The following is a 12219-nucleotide window of genomic DNA, read 5'->3' as shown; positions in this document are numbered from 1 at the left end:
TAAAGGATATGATAGGGAGAGCAAGATAGAGAGATAGAGAGAGAGAGAGAGAGAGAGAGATTGATATTGAGATGGGGAGGAAGAGGAAGTCGGATCATGATCAAGTTTTGGGATGTTCGGGGAAGAGGCCCATGGTATGTGATAACAGGTCGAGAGGCCAACAGGGTCGGAGCCACTATGGCAAGTGTGACAAGACGCACGATGGGGCGTGAAGGGTGGGTGGTTTTGGTTGCTTGATGTGCAGTCGGACGGGTCATATTAGCAAAGATTGTACTGCTACCACCACCACCATGATATATGATCTGATTTATTTTCACTACTATCAGAGGGGCCACAAGAAGTCCCACTGTCCGATTTTGGCTGTAGAAGGGCCGGTGTCAACACCTGCTCCTGCGACTCTACGAATCCAAGGCAAGGTGGATGCAGCTGCAGCGAACAACAAGTTTTTTCAGTTTTCAGTTGAGGAGGCTTTGATGGCACCTAATGTGGTGACATGTATGTATCTTTTCCTTATCATTTATTTATATTGAATTTCTTGCTTATATTCATGTTTTTTATTTTTGGAATATTCCTCGTGAACGATATTTCTTGTTTGGTATTGTTTGATTCGGGGGCTACCCGATGCTTTTTATCACTTGCTCTTCGCAACAGGTTTGATGGAGCTCTAGGAGATCTGAATTTTCCTTTAGATTTCTAGATTGCAGATGATCGATCTGTCCGGGTAGCGAGGGTTCATCGGGGTTGTATTCTTCATTTGTTCAACGAGCACTATCCGATTGATTTGGTTCCCTTCCCTTTGTGTAAGAGCAAGGTTATAGTGTGTATGGATTGGTTGAGCCCCAATGGGGGCTATTATTGATTTTGAGCAGTAGCTAGTTTCGATTCAAACCCTAAGTGGGGGAGAGTTAATGGTTCAGGGAGAGAGAGCTCAGCGTAAGTTTGTGTTCAACAGCGAGGGCCAAACACTATATTCAGCAGGGTTGTTCTTGATTTTTCGCCTATGTTATGGATACCCAGGACGAGGGAAAGACGACTGTGGATGATGTGCCGATTGTGTGGGAGTATCTGAATGTGTTTCCAGAGGATTTTCATGGGGTGCATCCGGAGAGGCAGGTTGAGTTCTAGATTGATATGGTTCCTGGTGCGGCTCCGATAGCCAAAGCACCGTATCGGTTGGCTGCTCTGGAGATGCAGGATTTATCTATATAACTGCATGAGCTATTAGAAAAGTGATTCATTTGACCGAACAGTTCACCATGAGGAGAACGAATCTGATTTTGTAAAGAAGAAGGATGGGTCTCATCATATGTGCATTGACTACTAGGAAGTGAATAAGGTAACTGTGAAGAACCGTTATCCACTCTCGAGGATTGATGATCTGTTCGACCAGGTTCAGGGTGTATCTTGGTTTTCCAAGATTGATTTGCATTCAGGTTATCCTTAGATGAGGCTTAGAGATGAGGATATGTAGAAGAAAGCCTTACGGACTCGTTGTGGTCAGTCCAAGTTCGTGGTGATGTCTTTTGGGCTCACCAATGCTCCAGTCGCGTTCATGGATCTCATGAACCACGTATGCAGCCCAATGATGGATCCATCTGTGATTATATTTATTGATGATATATTCGTCTATTCCAAGACCTAGGAGCAAAACGAGGAGCACTTGAGGGAGGTGATGGAGACTTTGAGGAGGGAGGGACTTTTTGCAAAAGTTCTCTAAGTGTGAGTTTCTTGTTACGCCATGTGCAGTTTCTAGGACACCATGTCAACCAGAATAGTATTATTGGCGATCCGACCAAGTTCGAGGCCCTGATGTGGTGGGAGGTTCTGAGGTCTCCATATGAGATTCAGAGTTTCCTTGGTTTAGTAGGTTACTATCGGAGATTCATATAGGATTTCTCCCAGATAGTTGTTCCTTTGACGTGGTTGACAAAGAAGACGGTCACATTTTGTTGGGGCCTGAGAAGTAGGCAACTTTTGAGACCCTGAGGCAAAGATTATGTGAGGCGCCGATTTTGATCCTGCCAGAGGGTGTTGAAGATTTTATGGTTTATTGGGATGCGTCGATCATGGGTTTGGTGGCAGTTTTGATGTAGAGGGTTCGCATGATTGTTTACTCTCCGAGGAAGCTGAATCCTCATGAAGAGAACTATCCGATGCATGATTTGGAGCTGGGTGTTGTTGTTTTCGCTCTCAAGATTTGGCGACATTACATCTATGGTGTCCGCTATACTAATTACACAGATCACAAGAGCTAGAGGTATCTGAAGGATCTGCCAAATCTGAATATGTGGTAGTGCCAATGGTTAGATGTGGTGAAGGATTATGATTGAGATATCGTTTATCATACGGGGAAGGCCAAAGTGGTGGCAGATGCTCTCAGCCGCAAGTCGGTCGCAACTCTGATCAGGGATATATGTTTGAGGATGACCGTGATTACTTTGCTACTGGAGCGGATTCGTGAGGCTTAGATCAAGGCTATGAATGAAGAGCACCGGAAGAGTGAGTGCATTGTTTGTCAGGTGGCTTCCTTTGATTATGATAGTTGTGGGTCGTTGAATCTTCATCGGAGGTTATGGGTTTCGTATTGGGGCGGTGTGCATCAGATTCTGATGGATAAGACGCATAAGTCTAGGTTCTCCATTCATCCTGGGGTGACGAAGATGTATAGAGATCTTCGTCTTGGTTATTGGCGGCCTAACATGAAGCGGGATATGGCTTGGTATGTCTAGAAGTGCTTGACAAGAAGGAAAGTCAAGGTTGAGCATTAGCGACCTCACGGGAAGATGCAGTCGTTAGAGATTTATGTATGGAAATGGGAGGAGATTACCATGGATTTCATCACAAAGTTGCCGCGGACTACGCGCAGAGTGCATTCAATTTTGGTCATCGTCGATCGGTTAACCAAGAGAGCGCGTTTCATCCCGATTTAGGATTGTATTTCTATAGAGAAGTTGGCTGAGGTATATATCAGCGAGGTTGTATCGTAGCATGGGTTGTCGGTCGATGGTTTGGACAGAAATGTCCAGTTTACTTCCAGGTTTTGGAAGAGATTCCATGATGAGTTGGGTACTTGTCTCCATTTCAGCACAACATTCCATCCGGACACCGATGGTTGGAGCGAGTGGACTACTCAGATGATAGAGGATATGCTTCGGGTGTGTCTTTTGGACTTCGGTGGGAGTTGGGATACGTATCTACCATTAGCGAAATTTTCATACAACAACAGCTATCATGCCAACATCGATCGACCACCTTTTTACATGCTCTATGAGAGGAAATTCTGGACCCCGTTTTGTTGGTGAGAGGTCGGTCAGTGGGTTATGCGGTGTATTGAGGTGGTACTCAAGACCATAGTTGATTCTGTAGGTTCTGAGTAGGCTCCAAACAGCCTAGAGTCGGTAGAAAAGTTATGCTGATAGACACCGATCATGTCTAGACTGCCAAGTGGGGGATATGGTTCTTCTGAAGGTGTCACCTAGGAAGGGTGTCATCTGATTCAGGAAGAGGGGAAAGATGGGCCGCATGTATATCGATCCATTTAGAGTTTTGGCCCGTGTGGGTCAGGTCGCATACCGCTTGGATCTTACAGATGAGCTCAACCAGATTCATAGGTCGTTTCATGTCTCTGATCAACGGAAGTGTTTAGTGGATGATTCCAGAGTGGTTCCATTGGAGGATATTCAGGTGGATGATCACCCGAATTATATTGGCGAGTTTTGCATTTAAGCATTTCAACTAAAAATTTTGCATTTTGGTCCTTATGCTCGTATGCGGGGCGTACTAGGTGGTACGCTTAGCATACTAGCCCGATGTTGTGATCGCAGGTTCATTCCATGCACGCTGGGCATACATGGAGTACGCATGGCATACATAAGCTTAAATCAAACCCTAATTTTTAGGGTTTGCACCCAATTTAAACCTTATGATAGCCTTATTTGGTCATGTTTAGCCAACGTCCACCTTCCTTTGTCCAGAAATTGAAACCCTAGTGTGTCTTTGAGAGTTTTGAGCCTTTTAGAGTGTTTGTTGGTGGTTTGTTAATGGGAAGAAGAAGAGGACCACTTAGAGAGGAGTCTTGAGCTTGAAGATCTGGGGTTAGCTCATCATTTGCAAGCTTTTTGAGGTAAAAAGATCACATCTTGATGATCCATCATGCTAGATCTAGTTATGTTGTTATTTTATGCTTTTTGAGTCCTTGGAGTGTTGGTCCCCTTGTTCATAAAAATGCATGCTTTATGGTGTATCTTGGACCACGCATTGGTTAAGACCTTTTTAATCCCTTTCTAACCTCTTGAGCCCCACTAATCCATGCATGTGTATAAAGTTGACAACTTTACATGATACGTAGTCTTATAGAATTAGATGTGAGAGTTTGGTTTAAAGTTTCAATAACCTTAGTGTTTAATGAAGTGGGGTGGCCAACTGGGACGTACGATGGGCGTACCAAGATGGTATGTTGTGCATACTATCCCCAAAGGGTGCACGCTAAGCGTAAAAGTTGAGTACGACCAGTGTACTTAGCAGGTGGGCTTCAGATTTTTGGCTTCTCGGTTTTGGGCCCATGTTTGGACCTTAGGAGATTAGCTCTTGTTGGCCCATTAAATTTCTATTTTTGGGTTGGTGCTGTTATATTGGGTTCTTTCGGTTGAAGGTCCATGAAGGGATTTGTGCCCAATTTCTAAGATTGGGCCATAATTGGGCTTTAGGTGACCATTTTTAAAATTGGGCCTTTTTGAGTAATTGGTATAGGTCTTGGCCTTAGGCCAAGTTAGGTAAAGGGTAAAATGGTCTTTTACTCTAGTTTAGACTCTTAGTTATGGGTCAGAATATAATTATTAACTGAATGTTATTTTATGATGATAGCGCGGAGATTTTATTGGACCAGCAGATAGAGATTTATCTGAGAGACTCAGTAGCTTGAGGTGAGTTTCCTAACTATGTTTAGTGGGTCGAAGGCACCAATACCGACCCATGGTTTATTATATTAGGATGCTAGATGTCTGTGTGATTCTTGCACGTGTTATGTGATGGACTGCTTACCAGGTAAGGCCCGATCACTGTATAGTATGCTATTTTGTTTATGATTATTGCATGTGTTTGTATGATTATATGTTTATATGTTTACCAGGTGGGGCCTGATGCCAGTCGGGGCCTGATGACTGACATATATGTATACCGAGTGGGGCTTGATGTCGGGTAGGGCCCATTATGTGTTTATTATGTATGGTATGTGGTATTTTGGTGAACTCACTAGGCTTTGTGTTTATGTTTTTCACTTTATGTTTCATGTACTTCTGTTTCAAAAGAGAAGAGCCCGGGATAATTAAAGCGCACACAACTTCTCATTTCGCATTTTGTGATTTACTCTGATATTGTATGATGTAGTGATACCCTTTGATCGATCTTGGTTGTATGACAATGTTTTAGATTACCGTTTTATTAATTTTAAAATACAATTTTTGGGTCTTTTTTTTAAGATGTTACATTAATTTACCAAAATGACCTAAAGGACCAAGAAAGCTTGCATGGTCAAAATGGAGGGAAGATTTTCTTAACTAGCCTAGTCCATGGTGTCAAGAAACAACCCAAACTTATCAAAGTATTTTGGAGTCCACGTAACTCCGAGATAACTTATTAAATGGACCAAAAGTGCCAAAAACCCCAAATGACAAGATCTAACTAACTAAATAGCAAGATTGGAACTTTATACTTACAGTGATCTAGAAATGTAGTGCCTTTTATGGATCCAAACTTGAAGAATCATTCATTGCAACCAAAAGAACCTTCTTGATCTTTACACTCCATCAAAATAACATAAAAAACATCCAAAGGTGTAGGGAGGAAAGAAGAGAAGCTCAAATCTTGAAGGTGGAGGCTCGGGTTACTCCAAAGGGGTCGTAAAGTTGGTGGAGGCTAATAAGATACTCAATAATTTTGAAAATCAATCTTAAATACATTAAAAACCCTAAAAAGGTCATGGGCTTGGATCCCCACGTCGTGGCCACGACTTTTCACCCCAAATCTACCTCAACTTCAAATAGTCATAACTTCTTCGTTTCAACTGCAGTTTCGACGATCTTTATATGCATGGAAAGGTATTGACAATCCCCACACCTCTATCTAGTTAATTTTGGCTTAACACATGATGAACTAAAAACCATAATCTATATTAGGAGCCTAACATATAAGTTTTCCCATTTTACCATTTGGCTCCAATACACAAACCAAGGGCTTAGATCATCTAACTAATATTATTAACATCCAAAATGTTCTGAACCCTATTCCATTGAAGCCCAAAGACTTTACTTGATCCATTTATTTCTTATAATCCTAAAATAAGAAACTTCTTCAAACAAGATGTTACAACTAATTTCTATGGAACAAGCTTGAAACGATATTCAAACAGGAGGAATGACAACAATGCTTACGTGTCGCAACTGATAATGAAGAGGCTAGAAATATATAATGTTGAAGCTAGGAGAGAATGTCCTGATGTATTTCTGGAAGAATTATCATCGGCAAGTGAAACTTGCTATTGATCTGATACCTAGATCATGTCCTATAGCTCAAGCACCTTATCCATTAACACCATCAGAAATAGAAGAACTTCGTTATCAACTAGAGAAATCAGAGAACATATGAGAATTGCTGAACGTCATCAACAACAACATGCAAACAAGAGAAGAAAATCGTTAAATTTAAAGTTAGTAATATGGTAATGTTGAAAGTGTTTCCATGGAAAGGTATAATCCATTTTGGTAAAAGAGGAAAGTTAAGCCCTCGATACATTGGAACTTTCCAAATTTTGCTGAGAGTAGGCAAAGTCACATATTGACTAGATTTACTACAAGACTTACAAAGCATTCACAATGTTTTTCATATTTCCTATTTGAGAAAGACCTTGTTTGATAAGACGCAGACATCGCCAATATCTGAGATCGAAGTAAACAAGAAACTAAGATACCGAGAGCTACCTAAAAGGATTCTTGATTGGAAGATAAATTTAGTTAAGGAATAAAGAAATCGTGTTAGTAAAAGTACAATTGCATTACCACAAAGGTTCTGATGTAACTTGGGAACCCAATGTTGAGTTTAGAGATAACATGTAATACCGTAAGATCAATGTGTGTTTTATAAAGTTTAAATAAGTCTTGTAGGGTAAAAATACCAATAATCATAATTATACAATCAATTATGAAGAAGATTGTATTTTCTCCAAAAACATAGTGTGGTGAGGAGTGGTCCCGAGAACGGTGATTTGAGTTATGTAAGTTGAGCAATAGAGGTAGTATACATTGGAGATGCCGCAACACAGACGAGTTAGCCACATCGTGGTGGAAGTTAGATTTCCAAATACTTTTAGTTATAGATTAATTAAGAATACCATAATTGGAAGTGTCACTAAACGTGCTCCGCGACGCGGCGAGCAAGATGCCGCTACGCAGTGATGAGATTAGATAAAAAAAATAATAAACATTGTAAATTAATATGTTCGGTTAAAACACTCCCAAACACAGTAAGCTGTGATTTCACACAATTATGCCATAACAATCCATTTCTTAATCAGATTAGATGATTCAAGCTTCAATTAGATGTATTAAGGAAATCAAGAAACAAGATTGATCAAAGAAGTCCCTAGTTTGGAATATAATCTGAATATACCATAAAAATGGTGATCAATTCTTGATTAAATTTAGCAGATTGATAATAAAAGATAAATTTGGTTATTATGGATTGTTGAAACATTTGGATATAAATCATATTCTTAATATATATATATATATATATATATATATATATATATATATATATATATATATATATATATATATATATATATATATATATATATGAGAAAAGTTGATTGAATATGTAAAATATATATAAAGAATCCACGAGAGATGACTCGATGATATTATATATAAGATCATTTGAAAGAGATACTTTTGTTTAGATTGTAATAAATTGCATGATAGATTTATGAGAGATGAAGAGATCATATCATATGAATTAGTCATTCACTGAGATTACCAAAATGAGAATATGAGATTTACATACTCATGAGAGATGAATGGGTTCATCGTGCAGGATTTCTACCATAATAAAAGATTTGAAGTTTTTTAAATATTTCTCGTCTATGACCGTCGAGGACTGTCAAGCACCGTCAAGTCCGAGTCTAACCGATTTCAACCAATTTCCGTCAGGAACTCTAATCGTAATCGGTTTAAGACCGTCAAATGATTAATCGCCGATTAATCGGCTACTAAGGCCGATTTCTACAACACAAGTTTACTATGAGTGGATTTTACCCATCTGGTCATAGGAAGGTTGAGTTGTTGTTAATGTAGTTAGTTGTATAATTTGTATTAACTTGGTTTTAATTAGTTAACCGTGTGATAATGAGTTTATAACCTAATACTGTGAATTTTGAAACAGTGTTTCTCGATGAAACTAATAGCATATTATATATTGCTTAAAAGGGAAGGTATGGAAGATTAAACGGTATAGTTTGTATTAATGGTTTATGTTATCAATATATATAATAGAACTACACCTTGTTTTATTGGTAACGAATCCTGCTTCAAGTGATGGCATTTCTGGTGAATAGCATATGCTTCTAGAAATAAAAGGAAAAGAAATGACTAGTTAAGAATCGCAGCAAATGAAGAAGGATATGATGGTGTTGTAAAAGTTGGAGGAATCATTTGTCGGCATTGTTTCCATGGCCAAATGATTTTGAGTACCCCACGAATGTCGTCCATCCATCAATCATGGGCCAAAAGAAATGCATACTCCTCCCTTTCCCCATAAAACATAAAGAATCTTGATTTTGGTTAGACATTCCAAGATTTTATGCGCGACTTTTCCAGGAGAATGAGTCATAAACATAATTATCCACTTGACTAAGGATTAAAAAAACTAATCAATCTTGTCATCATTATTACAATTATTGATTAGGTTATTTCGACTATATAAAAATATATATTTGTTGGATGGACATCTAGTGTAAGCAAAAGTGTTAGGTATTCTAGAAAAAAGGATAATTTAACTAATATTTCATATTACATAAAATACGGTTTGTACTTTTTATCAACCAATTAAATTTTTTTCCAAACGATCAAGTCCATACGTTTTCTTTTCTTCTTTAATATACACACCTTTGATGTGCTTGTACCTAAATTCTATATATATGCCAATTATAAGTTAGACACTTTATTTTTTTCTTTATAAAATAGCATATCTTATCATTTATACTCAAAGAGTATATTCGATATATAGCTAGTATGAAAGTGTACTGAATCAAAATAAAGAGTAATCTTGAAGTTTGCTTTGATTCTTGTTTGTTATTGCTCTAAAAGGTCAACCTATGTATAGTAAGAATTATAACTTTTTCTTTTTCTTTTTCTTGTTCATTTATTATTTTCTTGACCATCTTAATTAATTCCACTCCACAGACCATATTCCATATTCTACGGATTCATTCATCTCGTTTTAAAGCACCATCATACCTTCCAACACCCCACACCGCCTCACCAATTATTTCCCTTCATAATATCTTCGATTGGATTCCTCTTCTTCATATACACATCCATCATCAATTCATTCATAAATTCAACAATCAGATGGGGTTTGATGGTCTTTCTGACGAAGGTCTTGCCTTAGGACTAAGCCTTAACTCATCGCCATCAATGGTCAAACCCAACTCCGTGGGTTCCACAAAGCTGCCGTGGGTGACGGAGACCATGGCGAGTTTTGAGCCGTCGTTAACATTAGGTCTTTCGGGAGATGGTAATAAGAAAGTTGTGGTAGGAGGAGGTGGTGATGATCATGGTGGTTTGTGTCGGCAGGATAGTACGGTAATCAGTGGTGGAGGTTCTTCATTTTCGAACGTGAGTGTGAAGAGGGAGAGAGAGGTTGGGAGTGAAGAATCGGAGAGAGTTTCAAATGATAATAATTATTCACGAGTGATGAGCACAACAAGTGTTGATGATGTTGAAGATGATGATGGTAGTATTAATGGTAGGAAGAAACTTAGACTCACGAAACCACAGTCCGCTCTTCTTGAAGAAGCCTTCAAACTTCATAGCTCTTTAAACCCTGTATGTGTAACCCTACTCTCTCTCTCTCTCTCTCTCTCTCTCTCTCTCTCTCTCTCTCTCTCTCTCTCTCTCTCTCTCTCTCTCTCTCTCTCTCTCTCTCTCTCTCTCTCTCTCTCTCTCTCTCTGTAACGCATACAATACCCTAGTTCAATTCTTAATTATGATTAATAATGAAACCTAATGATGATTAGTGTTGAATATTAGCAGAAACAAAAGCAAGAACTAGCAAGAGAGCTAAAGCTGAGGCCCAGGCAAGTTGAAGTTTGGTTCCAAAATCGAAGAGCCAGGTATTAATCTTGCCTTTGATTCTTTACATGATTAAACTGAGTTGAGAATATTTTTAAATTTTCTTGAACAAGATTTGCTTTGGTTGATCTTAATCCACATGTACCTTTATGATTTAGATTTGTAACCTTTTGACTGATCGAACAAGTTTCAATTACCAAAGCTAGCATATTTAAAATGATTTTTTTCTTTTTTTTTTTTAATTTTATCTAAAAAGAATGATTTATAAATCTATAAATGACCACGAAATAAATGATAATAAGAGTTTTGAGATTTTAGATGACCCACAAAAAGATTTTGTTTCTTTCCTTTTATTTTTTAGTAATTTATGTTTAATGCATTTTTGTCGAATTTAGATAAGAAATAAAAATATGGATCATGTTTATATGTTGGGTGTATATCATGTTCTCCTCTTCGTTCTTTCTGTTTTCTAACAAAGTATTGTGTCATGAATATATATTTTAGTAACTGTACATCACAAGTAATTTACCAAAATCCACATACGAGGTGATAAAACTTTTTGATTGAATGATATACAAATACCAACTTATTTTGAACAAAATGGGCATATATTATGGATGCTTTATCATTGTTTCCATTGTGTTATTTGTCTTGTTTCTCCTTTAAGAAAAAAGAAAAAAAAATAATAGTATATGATAAAAATATGCCATGATGATTGAGGTAGCAACAACAGACCAAAAATATTTATGTGGGCTCTTTTTGTCTCCAGTTGATTGCAATATATAACTATAAATTATTCGCAACACTATTGCTACCTTTCAACATACGCCATTAATCATAAATTCTTGAGAATATTAATTCAAAATAAATACATTAACAAACTTTAATCGGATAACGATAAACTTTATTTGACTAATAAATGGAGTTTCTGATTATGTTTGCGTCTTGAATTAAAAGGACGAAGCTGAAGCAAACCGAAATGGACTTTGAACACTTGAAGAAATATTGCGAGACGTTAAGGGATGATAACCGAAGACTCCATAAAGAGCTTCAAGAACTAAAAGCACTCAAGTCATCGCAACCCTTTTACATGCAACTGCCGGCCGCCACCCTAACCATGTGTCCGTCATGTGAAAGGATCGGAGACACCAAATCCTCCGCAGTCAAGAACCCTTTTAATATGGCTGCGAAACCACACTACTTTAACTCCTTCACTAATCCGTCGGCTGCCTGTTGATTAAATTTCATGTGTGGTTATCTAGTCATACACAAATATATATAGTTTGAATATATATATAAAGAATGTTACTTAAATCTTCCATGCATAACCCTACCTTTTTTAGAGTCAAGGGTTTGGCTTGAATTGATTAGTGTATGTTATTTCGGTAGAAAATTATTAGAATTTTCTACTTTTTTTTTTTTGCTTTTTTTTCTTTGTGAGGTTTTCTGTGAGTAAAAAATAGCTAGCATTTGTCGATGAAATGAATAACATGTCTACTATTATGTATTTATTTATCCAACACATCTTACATCACTACCTCAGTTGTGAACTATTGTTATGACCTCGGTCTAGAATTTTTTAGAATATCGGTTAACGTTGAAACTCGATTATAATTTTATTATGTAATACGTCGACAGTTGTGAATTATAATTGTTTAGTTGGATGTATGCTCGAAGTGGAAGCTGTCCAAATTGGTTGATTTGAATTCATGCCCTTATGCGGCTATATCTTCGATATAGTTCCAATTTTTTCGACTACTTTAATTTGTTCTTGGTTCTTTGAATAATGTTTTGCTGTTATGAACAAATAGACATATCTAAAAAATTTGTTAATTGGATATCAATTGAATAATATTGTTGTGAAGAGTAACGA

The 12219-nt window shown here is 37.6% G+C and overlaps 1 protein-coding gene across 2 annotated transcripts; it reads left to right on the top strand.

Moving 5' to 3' along the window:
- Window positions 1-9226: 9226 nt before the first annotated feature.
- Window positions 9227-11853, top strand: LOC145093148 (homeobox-leucine zipper protein HAT22-like). Of its 2 annotated transcripts, none has more exons than XM_079031218.1 (4): window positions 9227-9374; window positions 9456-10100; window positions 10305-10387; window positions 11304-11853. In XM_079031218.1, the coding sequence occupies exons 2-4, from the start codon at window positions 9624-9626 to the stop codon at window positions 11581-11583; spliced, it is 840 nt and encodes a 279-aa protein (XP_078887344.1). In that variant the 5' UTR covers window positions 9227-9374; window positions 9456-9623; the 3' UTR covers window positions 11584-11853. The 2 variants fall into 2 exon arrangements, with proteins under 2 accessions (XP_078887344.1, XP_078887345.1); XM_079031219.1 differs by having other exon boundaries at window positions 9229-9374; window positions 10308-10387.
- The last annotated feature ends 366 nt before the right edge of the window (window positions 11854-12219 follow it).

This window comes from Lactuca serriola, chromosome 3 (assembly GCF_051521515.1).
Source record: "Lactuca serriola cultivar US96UC23 chromosome 3, Lser_US96UC23_V15, whole genome shotgun sequence".
Taxonomy (NCBI): Eukaryota; Viridiplantae; Streptophyta; class Magnoliopsida; order Asterales; family Asteraceae; genus Lactuca; species Lactuca serriola.
The sequence above is the reverse complement of the archived record's forward strand: the minus strand, read 5'-3'. Positions and strand labels throughout refer to the sequence as shown.

Bases quoted from the DNA above. Each gene is read 5' to 3' on its own strand.
- LOC145093148 (XM_079031218.1), top strand. From the start codon at position 9,624: ATGGGGTTTGATGGTCTTTCTGACGAAGGTCTTGCCTTAGGACTAAGC. The intron at 10,101-10,304 runs GTATGTGTAACC...GTTGAATATTAG, and splicing joins TTCATAGCTCTTTAAACCCT to CAGAAACAAAAGCAAGAACT. The intron at 10,388-11,303 runs GTATTAATCTTG...TTGAATTAAAAG, and splicing joins TTCCAAAATCGAAGAGCCAG to GACGAAGCTGAAGCAAACCG.